Source organism: Cricetulus griseus, chromosome 2 (assembly GCF_003668045.3).
Source record: "Cricetulus griseus strain 17A/GY chromosome 2, alternate assembly CriGri-PICRH-1.0, whole genome shotgun sequence".
In the NCBI taxonomy this organism is placed as follows: Eukaryota; Metazoa; Chordata; class Mammalia; order Rodentia; family Cricetidae; genus Cricetulus; species Cricetulus griseus.
This window is the reverse complement of record NC_048595.1, coordinates 230,831,780-230,845,133: the sequence shown is the minus strand read 5'-3', so window position 1 is coordinate 230,845,133 and position 13,354 is coordinate 230,831,780. Positions and strand designations below refer to the sequence as shown.

The 13,354-nt window shown below is 41.7% G+C and overlaps 1 protein-coding gene across 1 annotated transcript in view; it reads left to right on the top strand.

Moving 5' to 3' along the window:
* The window catches only part of LOC100774522 (cytochrome b5), a 30,088-nt gene extending 23,448 nt beyond the window's left edge, over positions 1–6,640 (top strand). Inside the window, exons 3-5 of the mRNA XM_027403730.2 lie at positions 1,025–1,054; positions 4,640–4,674; positions 6,274–6,640. Coding sequence (XP_027259531.1) covers positions 1,025–1,054; positions 4,640–4,674; positions 6,274–6,355 — 147 coding nt within the window. The 3' untranslated portion in view covers positions 6,356–6,640. The remainder of the gene's footprint in view (positions 1–1,024; positions 1,055–4,639; positions 4,675–6,273) is intronic.
* The last annotated feature ends 6,714 nt before the right edge of the window (positions 6,641–13,354 follow it).

Sequence of the window (13,354 nt, the reverse complement as noted above, 5' to 3'; positions counted from 1 at the left end):
TATGTGAATGATGGCTCTTGTAAGAACTACAAATGAAGAAAAGATTAAAGTAGGCTCTTTTTAAAAGTCCCAGAAATCCATTTTAGAGGCCATTCTGTTGATCTCTCTCTCTCTGTCTGTCTCTGTCTCTCTCTCTCTCTCTCTCTCTCTCTGTGTGTGTGTGTGTGTGTGTGTGTGTGTGTGTGTGTATGTGTGTGTGCGCGCGCACACACGCATGCTGCGCACGTGTGCCTGTGTCTGTTTTTGTCTGCTTGTCTATTATCTTTTGGATTTGCTGGGAGGTCATGTATACTTTGAGAGACTCTGCCTCACTTGTCTGGAAGGTTTATCAGCCTACACATTTTCACAATCATACTTCCCAGAAGTAACATGGGCGTATTGCATCTGCAAGGTCTGTCCTTGCAAGCCTTCCTCCTTGTCCTGTTCCTTTAAGTTCTATTCCCATGAGGAGGGAGGGTGGGTTGCATTTAGGTCACCTCCCTGTGAGGTTTTTCTGTGGTCAGCATTTAGATGCCCTTGTATTTTGACATCCTCAGCCTGAGGTTTAAATAGTTTATAATTACATTGCTGGGAGATTGCAGGCTTCACTGAGGCCATCATAGCCAAAAGATGCATATCTCAGTGAACTTGAGAGTGAAGAAGGAAGGGAAGGTTTTTTTTTTTTTTTTTTTTTTTTTTTTTTTTTTTTTTGTCTTCAATTGTTCTCTGAATTGAAAGTCATAGTTGAACTCTAGTAAGCCTCTAAACACCCACCCACCTGCACATATAAATAAGATAGTCAAGGATCCATTCTAAACTCTGGGACTGTAAACAGAAACACCTCTTTTTCCTAAATCCTCTGTTAATTTTTGTTGTCAAACCACATGGATCAAACTTTGTAGTTAACTTTGCTGAACACCAAATGCTAGTCATTGAATAGTAATTTTTTTTTTAAATTATCAAGAAAAAGTCAGCCTTTTGAAAGTGAGACTTTTACAGATGTCCTATTATTCTTAATGAGCACCCCTCTCCTTTTTCCTTACAGGATGACAGATCAAAGATAGCCAAGCCTGCGGTAAGTTTGCATAGGCATCTCAGACAGAGGAGTGATAGATAGGGTAACTGTGTATCTTTATTGTATTTAGTACACGTCAAACTGGGGCAAAGGTCACAGCCTATACAGGTCTTTCTAGGTAAGGTAGTTACATAGCTTTGCAAAGTTTGATTTGGGTTTGTTTTTTGTTTTTGCCAGTCCATGTGGTTTTGAGGAGAGCTTGTATGTTACTTTGTATAACAAATGTGTTACTTTTTAAAACATCGTAATTATCAATAAATAAAAGTCTAGGTATACAGCTCAATGGAAAGTTCTTGCCTAACATGCACGAAGCCCTGGCTTCCATTTTCAGTAACAAACAGAGTAAGTTAAGTGAAACGGCATTGTGCTTCTCTCTGAAATATGCAACCTAAGCTTTGTTTTCAGAGGATTTAAAACCTGTTTCAGTTGAGGCATGTTCTCCTCCCTAACTCTGAGGAGGCTAGCTATGCCTCTCCCTTCTTTCTATCTTTGTGGCATCTCCTAGCTCTTGAACTTATAATTGCTTCAATGTGTGGAATAGCTGGTGGACACAGCACACTTAACTAATGGTTTCTGGGACTCACTGTCCGAATTAATGGAAGCCCTCTTGCCCATGTTTGCAAGAGAGAGCAACGCTCAATAAGACACTGGGCTTTCATTTCATCATGAGTGGCTCCATGGGTGTGAGCCACTCTCTGGAGTGTTTTACTCACTGTTTAGAAACTTTTACTCTCAAGATTTTAAAGATGGACCAACTTTGGGATATTTTTTATTGTTTTAAAACAAACAAACAAGCAAATCCCCTTTGTTCCCTATTGTGATTTTGTTTAAACAGAGCAGAGTTGGGAGGAAGGGGGTGACCCTTGCTGGTTATTTGAGAGGCTGGAAGCAAGTGATATAGAAAACAATGTATTGCCACTCTTCTGGGTGTGTGGCTATTTCTGCCAAATAAAACTGTGTCTTTAAGTGTTTCCTTAGGGTCACATGCAGTCATCTGTAGGCTGGAAAATGTGTTCTGTAGTCTAATGTCTTAAACAACTACCATGGTTGGAGCTGGAGCTCAATAGTTGAGCACTGCACAGGTGTGCATGAGGTCCCAGTGTGTGAATTAGTCCTCAGTGTTGAGAAAAAAATTACCTAAAAGAGTCTTAGCTTGAACCTGCTCAAAACAAGCTAAGTTGCCAAGTTAAGGTATTTACAAACACAGAAATCACACGCCTTTAAATGTATCCACAGCACGTGCTTACATAGAAAGTGTGAATAGTATCAATGCCCTTCCTTGTTATTAATTTTCAAAGCACCATGATATGCAAAACTGTATTTGTCTCTGATCCCCAGACCCTGAGGCCCTGAAGCTCTTGAGAGCTGCTGGTGAAAGTCTCATGCCCGCCTCTGGCTTCCAGGTGGTCTCTTCAGTTGGTTGGAGCTGGTCTCTTCAGTTCCCAGAGTCTCTGAATTTCTTAGAAAGGCATGAGCTGGGTTACAGGAACCTAACTGAGATAGCTGATTTGCAAAGGCCTTGGGAGCTTGGTATATATATATTTTTTATATGAAGCTAATCGTGACTCACATAATATTTGTTAGTCATTATACATTCCATACACTAGTAGACAGCTTTTTTTTTTTTTTTTTTACTACAAGTTGGAAGCCCTCCAGGTTGCACAGAAAACAGGTGGCTGAGGTCATTGCTGATGGGCTTGAAGGTTCCTTCCCTGCACTCAGCTGAGCCCCTCAGAGCCCTGGCCACTAGAACAAATGGGCTGCTTTATCCCACTGCTAAAAGGTGGTTACAACTTAAATTCTCAGGCATTCTGGGTTTTAAGGCTATGAGGAAAATAGACAATCCAAAAACTATATGATTTTTTTTTAAGTTTTACCTTTTGGAGGGTCATTGTCATCCATGATGGTGGTGGTGATGAAATGCTAGGACCATTTTATTTACTTATATTTAAATTTTTTAAATATCTATTTCTTTTGTGTGTGCATGCATACATGCTTGTGTGTATACAAACATCCCTAGATTCAGAGGATAACTTTCAGGGGAATTGGTTTTCCTTCCACCATGCAGGTCTCAGGGATCAGGAAAGTTCAGGTTGTCGGGCTCTGGAGTAGGTACTTTGCCTGCTGAGCCATCTCATCCACCACTATAATCGATTCTTAAAAGACTTGGGCATGTTTCAGCCTCAGCAACATTTTAATCTTACATTGGTATATTTATGTTAACAATGTGGCCACCAAGATGGGAGAGGCAAGGAAGGCCACCTGAGGTTGCACAGGGTCTCTTGAAATGCCTATACCCCTGCCTGTGTCACAAGCAAGTATCACAAGCGAGTGTCTCCTCCTCGCACTAACTACCCAGCATGCAATAGTAGTGTAGTGTGCCTTCAATGAGCTCTTTGGTGTCTTCTATGATTGTGTTTCTTCTAACAACTGAATAATATTGTTTGCGTATTTAGTTGTCTCTCATAATCAGTGTTAATTATACTCATATCCTCTTGAAAAATAACCTTGTCCTGGTTATGAATTCCTATAGTTACCAGGATTTAAAATTGATTTAAAAGGTAACAGGTGTGACATGTTCTTTTTAAATGACTTATTTTTCTTCCTCTACTGTGTCAGGAATCATAAAGGTGATTGCCAAGGTTGGTGTGTGTTGCTGGGCTGTTTTGCTCATGCACCCCTAAAATGAACTTACCTTTTTTGGGGGGGGCTCTCCCTAACATGCCTCGCAGGGTACTGCTTTGCGCCTTGCTGCAAACGGCTGCTTGCTTTACTTCATCTGTGCTGCAGGAAGCTACAGGTATGACTTCCTGACAGAGCTGGCCTATGTGTAGCTGCTTTTGTTGAGGCACTAACTGGTGTGGAATATCATGAGTGCTTCCTAACGTGTGTTAAACCCTGAACGTATGTGCTTCAGAGTGCCACGGTTTTTGAACAGTTTGAGAAAATATGCGGTTTTTTTTTTTTCTTTCTAAATGGTGCTCATGAGATGGTCAGAAAGTGATGGCAGGTAAACACCTTTATTTGTTGGTTAGGCAGAGAGTGGTTTCTCAGTTAATCTGGGCTCTTCCTGGTACCATCCAGTAAGTTAAAGAAGTCTCACAAAAGTATATGACCCTAGAATTCTTACTGTTTTGGGTGACATACTTCTAATGTAGTTTAGGTGCACTTTTATTCCCTATCAGATTTGAATGGAATAAATGACATTTTTATCTCAGATTCCATACTTTGAAAAATTAAATGTCCCTTCCAAAAGATAGTAATGCAGTCTTGTATATGTGTCCATGTGCTTAAATGTTAAAAGTGTGGATTATTATATGTATTCTATATCCAAATTATAAAGCTTGTGTTCTTAAGTAATTTAAATATAGGTTAAATATAGCTTAAATTCTCATTTTCTTGAAAAATGGTGAAGTCGGGCTTTTAGTAAGAAGAACTTGGACATAATCATCCCTTTTAACAAGTTTTAAAAGATAGTTGGACAAAATGGTGATTTTCTTTTAATCTTAGAACAGGCTTTCAATGGGGGGGGGGAGTTGGATGCTTAGATGCATACTGAACTCAGTGTTTTCTTTTGTATTCCAGGAAACTCTGATCACTACTGTTGACTCTAATTCCAGGTATGTGCCACTGTCTCCTATGTCTTTGTTTTGAGACAAGATCTTTTGGTGGGCTCTGGAATTAGACTTGATTGACACCTCCCATCTGATCCTCTGCTTGGATTCCCACTGTGCTTCTCAGCCGTTGGGGCTTTTTTTTTTTTTTTTTTTTTTTTTTTTTTTTTTTTTTTTTTTTTTTTTTTTTATCCTTAGGAGCTGTCAGCACTTATCACAGTGACCCCAGATATCATCACCCTCTGGGTGTATCTACACTGAGGACCAGAGATAACAAGTGGAGTTCCTTATTTCCATGGCAGCCAGTCCCTTGGCTGATGAGTGCCGTGGTTGTTCTTACAGGCAAAGTTCAGTTTCATTCTTCCCTGACACACGGGCGCCTTTTAATACTGTGGTCACTATGTTTCCAAAAGCATGGTTGAGTTTTCATTTGTTGTTACTCAAGATGAATCCCCTAATTCCAGTGCAGCCTGACCCTCTTGTTACTGGAGCCAGTTTCTTTCCATGTTCCAGTCCAAGTTCGCTATTGGCAGTTCTGCCATGTTGACTTACAGAATAATAGTCTTGTTGTTGTTGTTGTTGTCCTTACTTGTAGACTCAAGCTCAAAGCTTTGTATTTCACCCCATCAAATTGAATTGCCCATCTCTCTTAGTGTTCTAGAATATTCTCTGCCTACTGGCAGTGCTCACTGCCTTCCTTTATCTGTCAGGCTAGCCTATCCCTAGTTGGAACCGAAAAGCCCCACTATGCTATACTTAATTTTCCACACTATACATTTTTATAATTGGACTTGCTCTCTGAATGTGTATACATACATAGTATCCTTGGGTACTAAGGGTAGACATTAATTTCTATCTTCTAATAAGTAGAAATTTAGAGATTGAAAGCCAATTTAAAAATTCCTATCTACATTAAAGCTCTTCCCAGCTGTGTCTCTGATTTTACCCATAACTTCTAGCTTATCATCTATTGAAACTTCTAAAAACTGCTTTTGAACTACAGACTAAGTATTTTGGGCCTGGTTTTTCTTAACACTTTAAATCCATGGAGCATTGATATTAAGTTTAGATGTTTGAAGGAGGCTCTGAGAATGTTAACACTGAGGTTGAGTGGCAGCCTTAGTACTCGGGGCCTTGCTTGGTGGTTCCGGGGCTAGGGTCTGCTCTCTGCCATAGAGCTAGCTGGCAGTGTACTCCAGTGGGAACACTGGTCTTCAGATTCTCATCTCAGTGCCATTTAAAATGCTTAGTCAGTGCCTGCAAGAGAACAAACCATACCAGGAGCATTCCCCTGTGTGGTCTTGTGAAAGGTAGCAGAGTTTAATGTCAGGAGAAAGTCATTGGTCCCAGGCGGCAGTGTCTAACAGCTCTCTGTAAATAGATGGAAGCAGGGCATGGTTGTAAGTTTTCTCGTGATGTCAGCATTCTAGGGTGTGCACTGTGCTCAAGTTAAATTTTAGCAAAGCCTAGCTGTCCCTTCAGCTAAAGTGGTTCTAGAATTAAGAAAAATACACTGTGGTAGTCTTCCACCACAGGGGGGCAGAGGTTGTGAGGTCTCTGCCTTGAGGATCGCTCAAGCATCTCTTTGCTCTTGTGTCTTTCTAGTTGGTGGACCAACTGGGTGATCCCAGCCATCTCAGCCCTGGCTGTAGCCCTGATGTATCGCCTCTACATGGCAGAAGACTAACCTGCCTCTTGAAACCAAGGATGGGAAAGACTGCCCCAGAGAAGGGAGAAAAGAAGCCAGTGTTAATCACTTCCACTGACAGAAACCTTCCCCCAAGAAAATAATTGTAATATATCTGTTTCCCGTTCCTTCTGTGTTAGTTGAACAAATAGGAAATTCTTTGTACTCTTAAACTTTTCAAATGTGCCTTTTTATTCATCAGCTTCATTTTGATGTTTCTTCACTACATAATTTACTTATTGTAAGCACGATCTTTTTAAAAATATATCTGGCTTTTAAAATATACCACGTGTGCCTCTTTGTTTGGCATGATGTCTTTAGTGTTATTTTGGTTTATTTAACATAAGTGTTTAATGTGCTGATTATTCAGACCCAGGTTGTCTGGGTCATGAAGAAGCAGCCTCGGTGGTTGGTTGTTCTTGTCTGAATCGTTCAATGACAATTGCAATTAACACATACCTATTACATGCATGTATATTAGTTGCTTTCTTGTCTCTCAGACAAAATAACTGAAGGAAGCAACTGCAAGGAAAAGAGAATATAAGTCTCCATCATGGCCAGGAAGGCCTAAGGGCTGGAATGCAGGTCTGTGACAAGACTTTTACATCAGGAAGCAGAGAGCTAATGCTAGAAACAGAAGTGGATTGTCATCTTCAATGACCCATTCCTGCTAGCTAGGCCATAGAGGTAAAGGTTCCACAACCTCCCAAGGCAACGCCACCAGATAGGACCCAGATGTTCAAAAACACATAATAAGTTTGTGGGGACATTTCACTTCCAAGATGTAAATTGCCAATGTTGTTTCTTTTCCAAGAAGATTAAGATTCAGAAGTTATATCTCAACGATTGGTAATTTTTTTCTATTTGAAAAACATGATACAGCATGAAAGTGGCCTACATAATCTATAAAAGAGGCAACATGAATCAGCTCGTGGACTGGGGATGACTGCTGTAACTGCCTGTTCTCTCTTTAAAAGTCATTCCCCAAGAGACTCTCAGTTTCATAACTTTTGAAATTCCCCATCTGGAGACAAAGCGTGTGTATGTGCTCTTCTTAGGAAATACCAGTCAAGTGAATCATCAACACAGATCTAGAGATGCTCTCGGCTTTTTGGCAGCATCCTAGCTGCTGATTGGTGAGCCATGAGAAGCTCAGCTCACTCCCTCACTGGACCTCTCATGAGCGTCCACTGTTATCCCCTGCCTGGTGCATCCTTAGTATCCGTGGCTTTTCATGTTAAATGTAGAAGCCCAAGGGAGTGATTTACTAGATGGTAAGTGGACTTGCAGTGAGCTGGGACAGGGTGATCAGAAGTGGTGTTCTTAAGAAACAGCACACCAGAAAGGAGTGTTGTTGTTATAGAGCATGGATTATTTTTTAAGGATCCTTTTCAGTTACTTTTATTGTATTTGTGGGAGTGTTTTGCCTGCATGTATGTACTACATGGGTGCCTAGTACACACAGAGGCTAGATTGTTAGATGACAATTAATATGGTTGTGAGCTGCCATGTGGGTGCTGGGAACAGAATCCATGTCTTCTGCGAGATCAGCAGAACTTAACCACTGAGTCATCTTTCTAGCACTGCTGAGTATAGATTGTTTTATAGTCAGTGGCGTGAATCATTATTTCCCGTTATTTTCCATGGTGCTGAGTCAATGCAAGGCCTTGCACATGCTAAGTATGTTCTGTGTCACTGTCACTGAGCCATCCTCCCAGCCACTCTTCATCGCCACTAATTCTCATTGTGCAGTAGGGAGGGTCAGGGTCGGGTGATAACATGTTCACCTTCTCCATATTTTGCACTCTTTAGGTTTCTGCCTCTAGACATTGCTCCTTCTGTGCTAGTCAGAGACAGAAGAATAAGGAGCTGTGAACTAGAGTTGACTAGTGTATGTGCATTCTAAAATAAGTTATATACTTGTTAAGATGGTAACATTTTGCTAGAAAGCTTCAAATTTCAGTGCATTGAAAACATTTCCCTTAGGTCATCTATGAAGTGAACTACATGGATGTATCATATCCCAGATGGCATCAGGATTAATTTATAAATCAATTTTGCCATCTGCTTATTTGGGAGGGAAAGTGTGTATATGTGTGTACACATTAGTGCGGAGGTCAGAGGTCATCCTCAGGTATTATTGCTCAGGAGCTCTCACCTTGGTTTTTGAGACAATCCCTCACCTGGCTTGCAAATTATGCTAGGCTGGATAGCCAGTGAGCTCCAGGGATCTGCTTGTCTCTGACTCCCTCATTGTTAAATTAAGTATGCATCACCATGTCCAGTTTTTAAATGAGGTGGGGACTGAACTCAAACCCTCCCTCATGTCTGTGCAGCAAGCACTGCTTGCCACTGGGCCAACTCCTTAGCTTCAACTAATGCTTGTTCTTAAGGGCTGTACCACATAGCTGAACTTGGCCGTCAGTGTTTCTTCATGTGAGAACAGTGTTGTACAGAGAAGAATAATTAGTTTGTATTGCATTTTGAACCTTTAGTTTGTACAGCTAAAATTTCAAGTAGAAGAAGAAAAGGAGAAAAAGAAGAGGAGGAAGGAGAAGAGGAAGAAGAAGAAATCTGAGAGAGAGAGAGAGAGAGAGAGAGAGAGAGAGAGAGAGAGAGAGAGAATGTGTATGTGTATGTGTATATGTTCCATGCACAGAAGTCTGTGGCTGTGAATGCCCCTGAGCAGACATAGAGAGGGCATTGCAGGATGTCAAGTGTCCCTCCCCATCATTATGCCATGTTGCTTTGAGGCAGCATCTGTCATAAAGCCAGAAGCTTGAAGTTCCTTAGCCTGGCTGGCCAGGCAGCTCTTTGGATTCACCTCTCCACCTTCCAAAGCTGAAGTTATGCCCACTGACAGCTGTGGATTTGAACTCTGCTTGTGTGGAAAGTAAACCTACCTACTGAGCCACTGCCTTGATCCTCCACTCCTCCCATGGTAGTTTATAATATTCTCTCTACTGTTTTCCATTCGGAGAGTTTAAGGTTTCCATAGCTTACCATTGCTCTTTATTACTGTGTTACAATGGACAGTGTAACAAGAGGTTCTTTCCCACCAGCCTAGGTCCAGTGCCACTTCAGGCCCAAATGAAAACACAGACACTATACTAGTTGTAAACTGTTGACTGGTGATGAGGGCTTCCTATTGGCTAGCTTTGTCTTAATTGTTAATCCATAACTACTAATCTATGTATTTCCATGTGCTCTTGGCTTACCAGAGGATGTCGGACCTGCAACTCCTTTGCCTGACTGACTGACTGTGGCAGGCTCTCCTACCTACCCTTTCCAGATTTGTTCTCCTCTCCTAGTTCGGCCTGTCTTCCTGCCTCATTGGCCCAATAGTGTTTTATTCATCAACCAATAAGAGAAACATATACAGAAGGGCAACTCCCAGCAGGACAGATTTATGGGAGATGCCCCGCAGTCCCCCTACTGCCAGGAGGAAACTGGTCCCTTGGGTCAGTACAGCATGTGTTCCATTCCTCTGTCTCAGGGGTTTCTCATGCACTACCGTGTGCAGCAGGTTGCTCTCCTTGTCTGCCAGGTGTCTAGACAGTGTCCGTGGAAGCTGTAGAGGACAATTCCATTAGAAGGTATCCCTTTTGAGGGGTGTTTGAGTCCATTTCTGAATTCTGAGCTTCTGTATGGGACTGTGTTTATCCTAGATGCTGCTGGAACAAAGTAACTCAAGCTCTGATTTAAAACAAATTAATTCTCATGTCCCTGTGTTAGCATATGTATCTGTGTCAGCTCTGCACCTAGGTATACTGGGGTCTCCTGAAATAGATTAGCTGAAAAACAATCTGCTCAAGGATAGTTACTGTGAATGCCGTCAGTTCCATTCTTCACAAAGAAGAGAGAAATAAGTGAAATAACTATGTTTGTACTAACAGACTAGAACCTCCTGGGGGTGGGGAGATCCAATGCAAAATAGAAGACTAGCACTTGCTATGAAAACATGAGGACCTGACTTCAAATCCCCAGAATCCACATAAACTGGATGTAATTATGTGCACTTGTAATCCCAATACTATGCAGGTGTTAGAGTGTTAGAGACAGAATCACTGGGCTCCTCCAGGTTCATTGAGAGACCTGGTCTCAAGGCAATGAAGTGGAGAGGGACAGAGTCAGATGTCCTATGTTCTATGACTGCCACAGTGTGTGTGGACATGCACACCCACACGTGTATACACTGCACACATGAATATACACACAGATGCATAAAACATTAAAGTGACATATCACCATTTTTAGGTTAAAAAGCTCAACTGTTTTTAATGTTCTTGGAGCCACAGAGAATTCTGGAAATATCTCGACAAGTAGAAGCTTGAGTAGCACTTGTATTTCACACAATAATTGTGTGGCCATGGTCCTGTGGAGTGAATGCTCTACCTCTGAAAGCTCTTGTTTCCTGATCCCAGTACCTTGTTGCTGAATTGGTTGCCCCTCTGTGATTGCACCTACCATGCTTTGTCTCCCAATAATAGTTTAGGGATAGTCCCTATAAGAACAGCTATACCGAAAACTTTAATGTCGTCATGAATGATGCTAGTGTTATCTTTGCATTCACAGTCTCACTTCACCGACTCAAGGACTCAAGAGAAGGTCTATAAAGTTCTTGGAAGAAAACAAATATTAATCTGAGTGATTTGGTTTCTTAGATAAAAGCAGCAAAAACACAAATAACAGAAGAAACAGATACACCAGAATTTAAAAAGAAAATCATTTGTGTTTCAAATGACACCATTGAATAAGGGGAAAGAAATACACAGAATGGATGGAAACACTTGATTCTACACTGTATGAGAAGGACTTACATTTATAATGTATTAGAAAAAACACAACTCAAAAAATATAGAGACTCTCAACTGGGATAGAGAATAAGTGCCTGGAATACTTAACCCTACATGGGACACATGTGTCATCTCCCCTACTCAGGGCTCAGGAGCAGTAGAAAGATCTAAGAACCTGAGGTTGGGGAGGATTTCTGTGTACAACAGGACAGTGGCATTCATTAACTCAATGTTCTTGTGGTTTCTGGTACAAAACCTACACAAGATCAAATCAGTTAAAATTCCAGCATTGATGCAGGAGGGGTTCACCAGGCCCCACCCCCCAGCTGAGGTGCTATTGGTGGCTTCTGGGGGAAGGGTATGGTCTCTAGAAGGTTGCCCATGTCTTTTTAACCCTCTTCCACAGTGTTCCCTGGGCCTTAGGCTCAGGAGTGTTTTGTAGATGTGTGCACTGGAACAACTCTGTGTTTTGATTGCTTGTGGTTGCCTGTGCTGGTCTTTGTCTGTTGTGAAGAGAAGTTGCTGTTTTACCTTCATCACCATGGCTGTGCTTTTTAAACTCCTATCACCCAGCCACTAAGGCTGGAGATTGGGGGGGATTTCTGTTCTTCAGAGAGTGTTCTGTTCTCCAAGGCACCAGCCCTTTCACCCCAGAGTAGAAGTCCTCCTCTCTGTGGCCCTCCTCTGTAACTTTGTCATCACCATTTGAAACAGCCTCCCCCATGGCTCTATGTGAAGCCAGAGAAGAGACGTTCCCTTCTACTTTGTATTGCCTACTTTATGTTTTAGCTAAATAGATGGCTTTGACATTTGATTATAAACTATTTGTATGTAGTATTTGTTTGCAGCTAGTCCATTTAATGCTCATCTCTCCACCTCTGCCTCTAATGCCACAGCCTTCTTCTAGGCCTACAGCTTTTCTTTTTCTTTTGTTGCTGTAAGATCTGCTAACCAGTGTTCTCTGGTCTGCCTAGGCTATTGTCTCTCTGCACTATATGGTCTGCCTAGGCTATTGTCTTTCTGCACTATGTCCCTGAGGAGTTTAGTCCAATTCTTGAGATACAGGTAGTGTTTGTTAGCTAATAAATGACTAATGTCTCCTAACTGCTGTTCCACCTTTAATCTGTATTTCTGATATTCTGTTGTCTTCAAGTTATTCTTGGTTGGCAGCATCTGGATATGACATTTGCTGCAAGCCCTGGCAAAGGCTTCAGGGCTGTACTGAACTGTTCATCAACCATTTAGGACAGACTGTTTTGAGAATTGCAGACAGATGGTCAGTTCTGGGTTTTGCTTGTTGGAGTATGGGCGTATTTAGCACCAGTGGTTGTCCAGACTGTCAAGAAGTGAAGAAAATCCTGTCTAATATCCTTAGCTCTCCAGATCTTGTGGCTTGTGAACCACTGTGGAGATGGATGTTGTGTCTCTCTTGAAGTCCACCCAAAAACTCAAGGGTGAGCGTAGGACGTTATCACAGGCAAACACAGAGGGTGGGGCCAGCTCTTAAGGCCAAGGAAGTTCTGTTCTGTTATCTTTTCTCAGCCACAGTGTCTCACACTAGCCACTGGATGAGGTTCAGGTGGTGAGTTCATTAGGGCTGGGGAAGTTCACATTTCAAGTAACATGCCCAGTCCTGACTCCCCTCCATTTGTCCAAAACCTGCAAGTGGCACTCTCCTGGGGGGGAAAAAGGTGATTATTTTAGCATCTAAAACTTCCTGCTGAGATCTGGCAGTAGGAAGGAAGACATTCTTATTTCTTTGGGGGACACATGGTCATTCATGTGACCACAATGAGCACCTGGTGGGTCCCAGGAGATTGAGTTACAGTAGTTGACATTTTCATAAATCAGAAAAGCAAATCTTTGAGGGAAACATGCGTGGCAATGCCACACTCACAAGGGAAAACTAAGTCCTTTTGCTGTGCGTCCAGTAATTGCCTGATTGACTCAGAGGAGTTTGGTCTTTCCTGTCCTAAGCTAAGAGAGTCTAATTTAAGAAGTAGCAGGTACAAACAAAGGTGCTTCCCTCTCTCTATTGAACAGCACAGCAAATATAGTAGCCAAAAGGAATGAGGAACTATTTTTTTTACTGTTGTTTATATTTTAGATTGTGATTTAATTATGCCATTTTCTCTCTTCTCTTTCCTTCCTCCAAACCCTCACATATACCTCTCCTCACTCTCCTTCAAATTCAAGGCTTCTT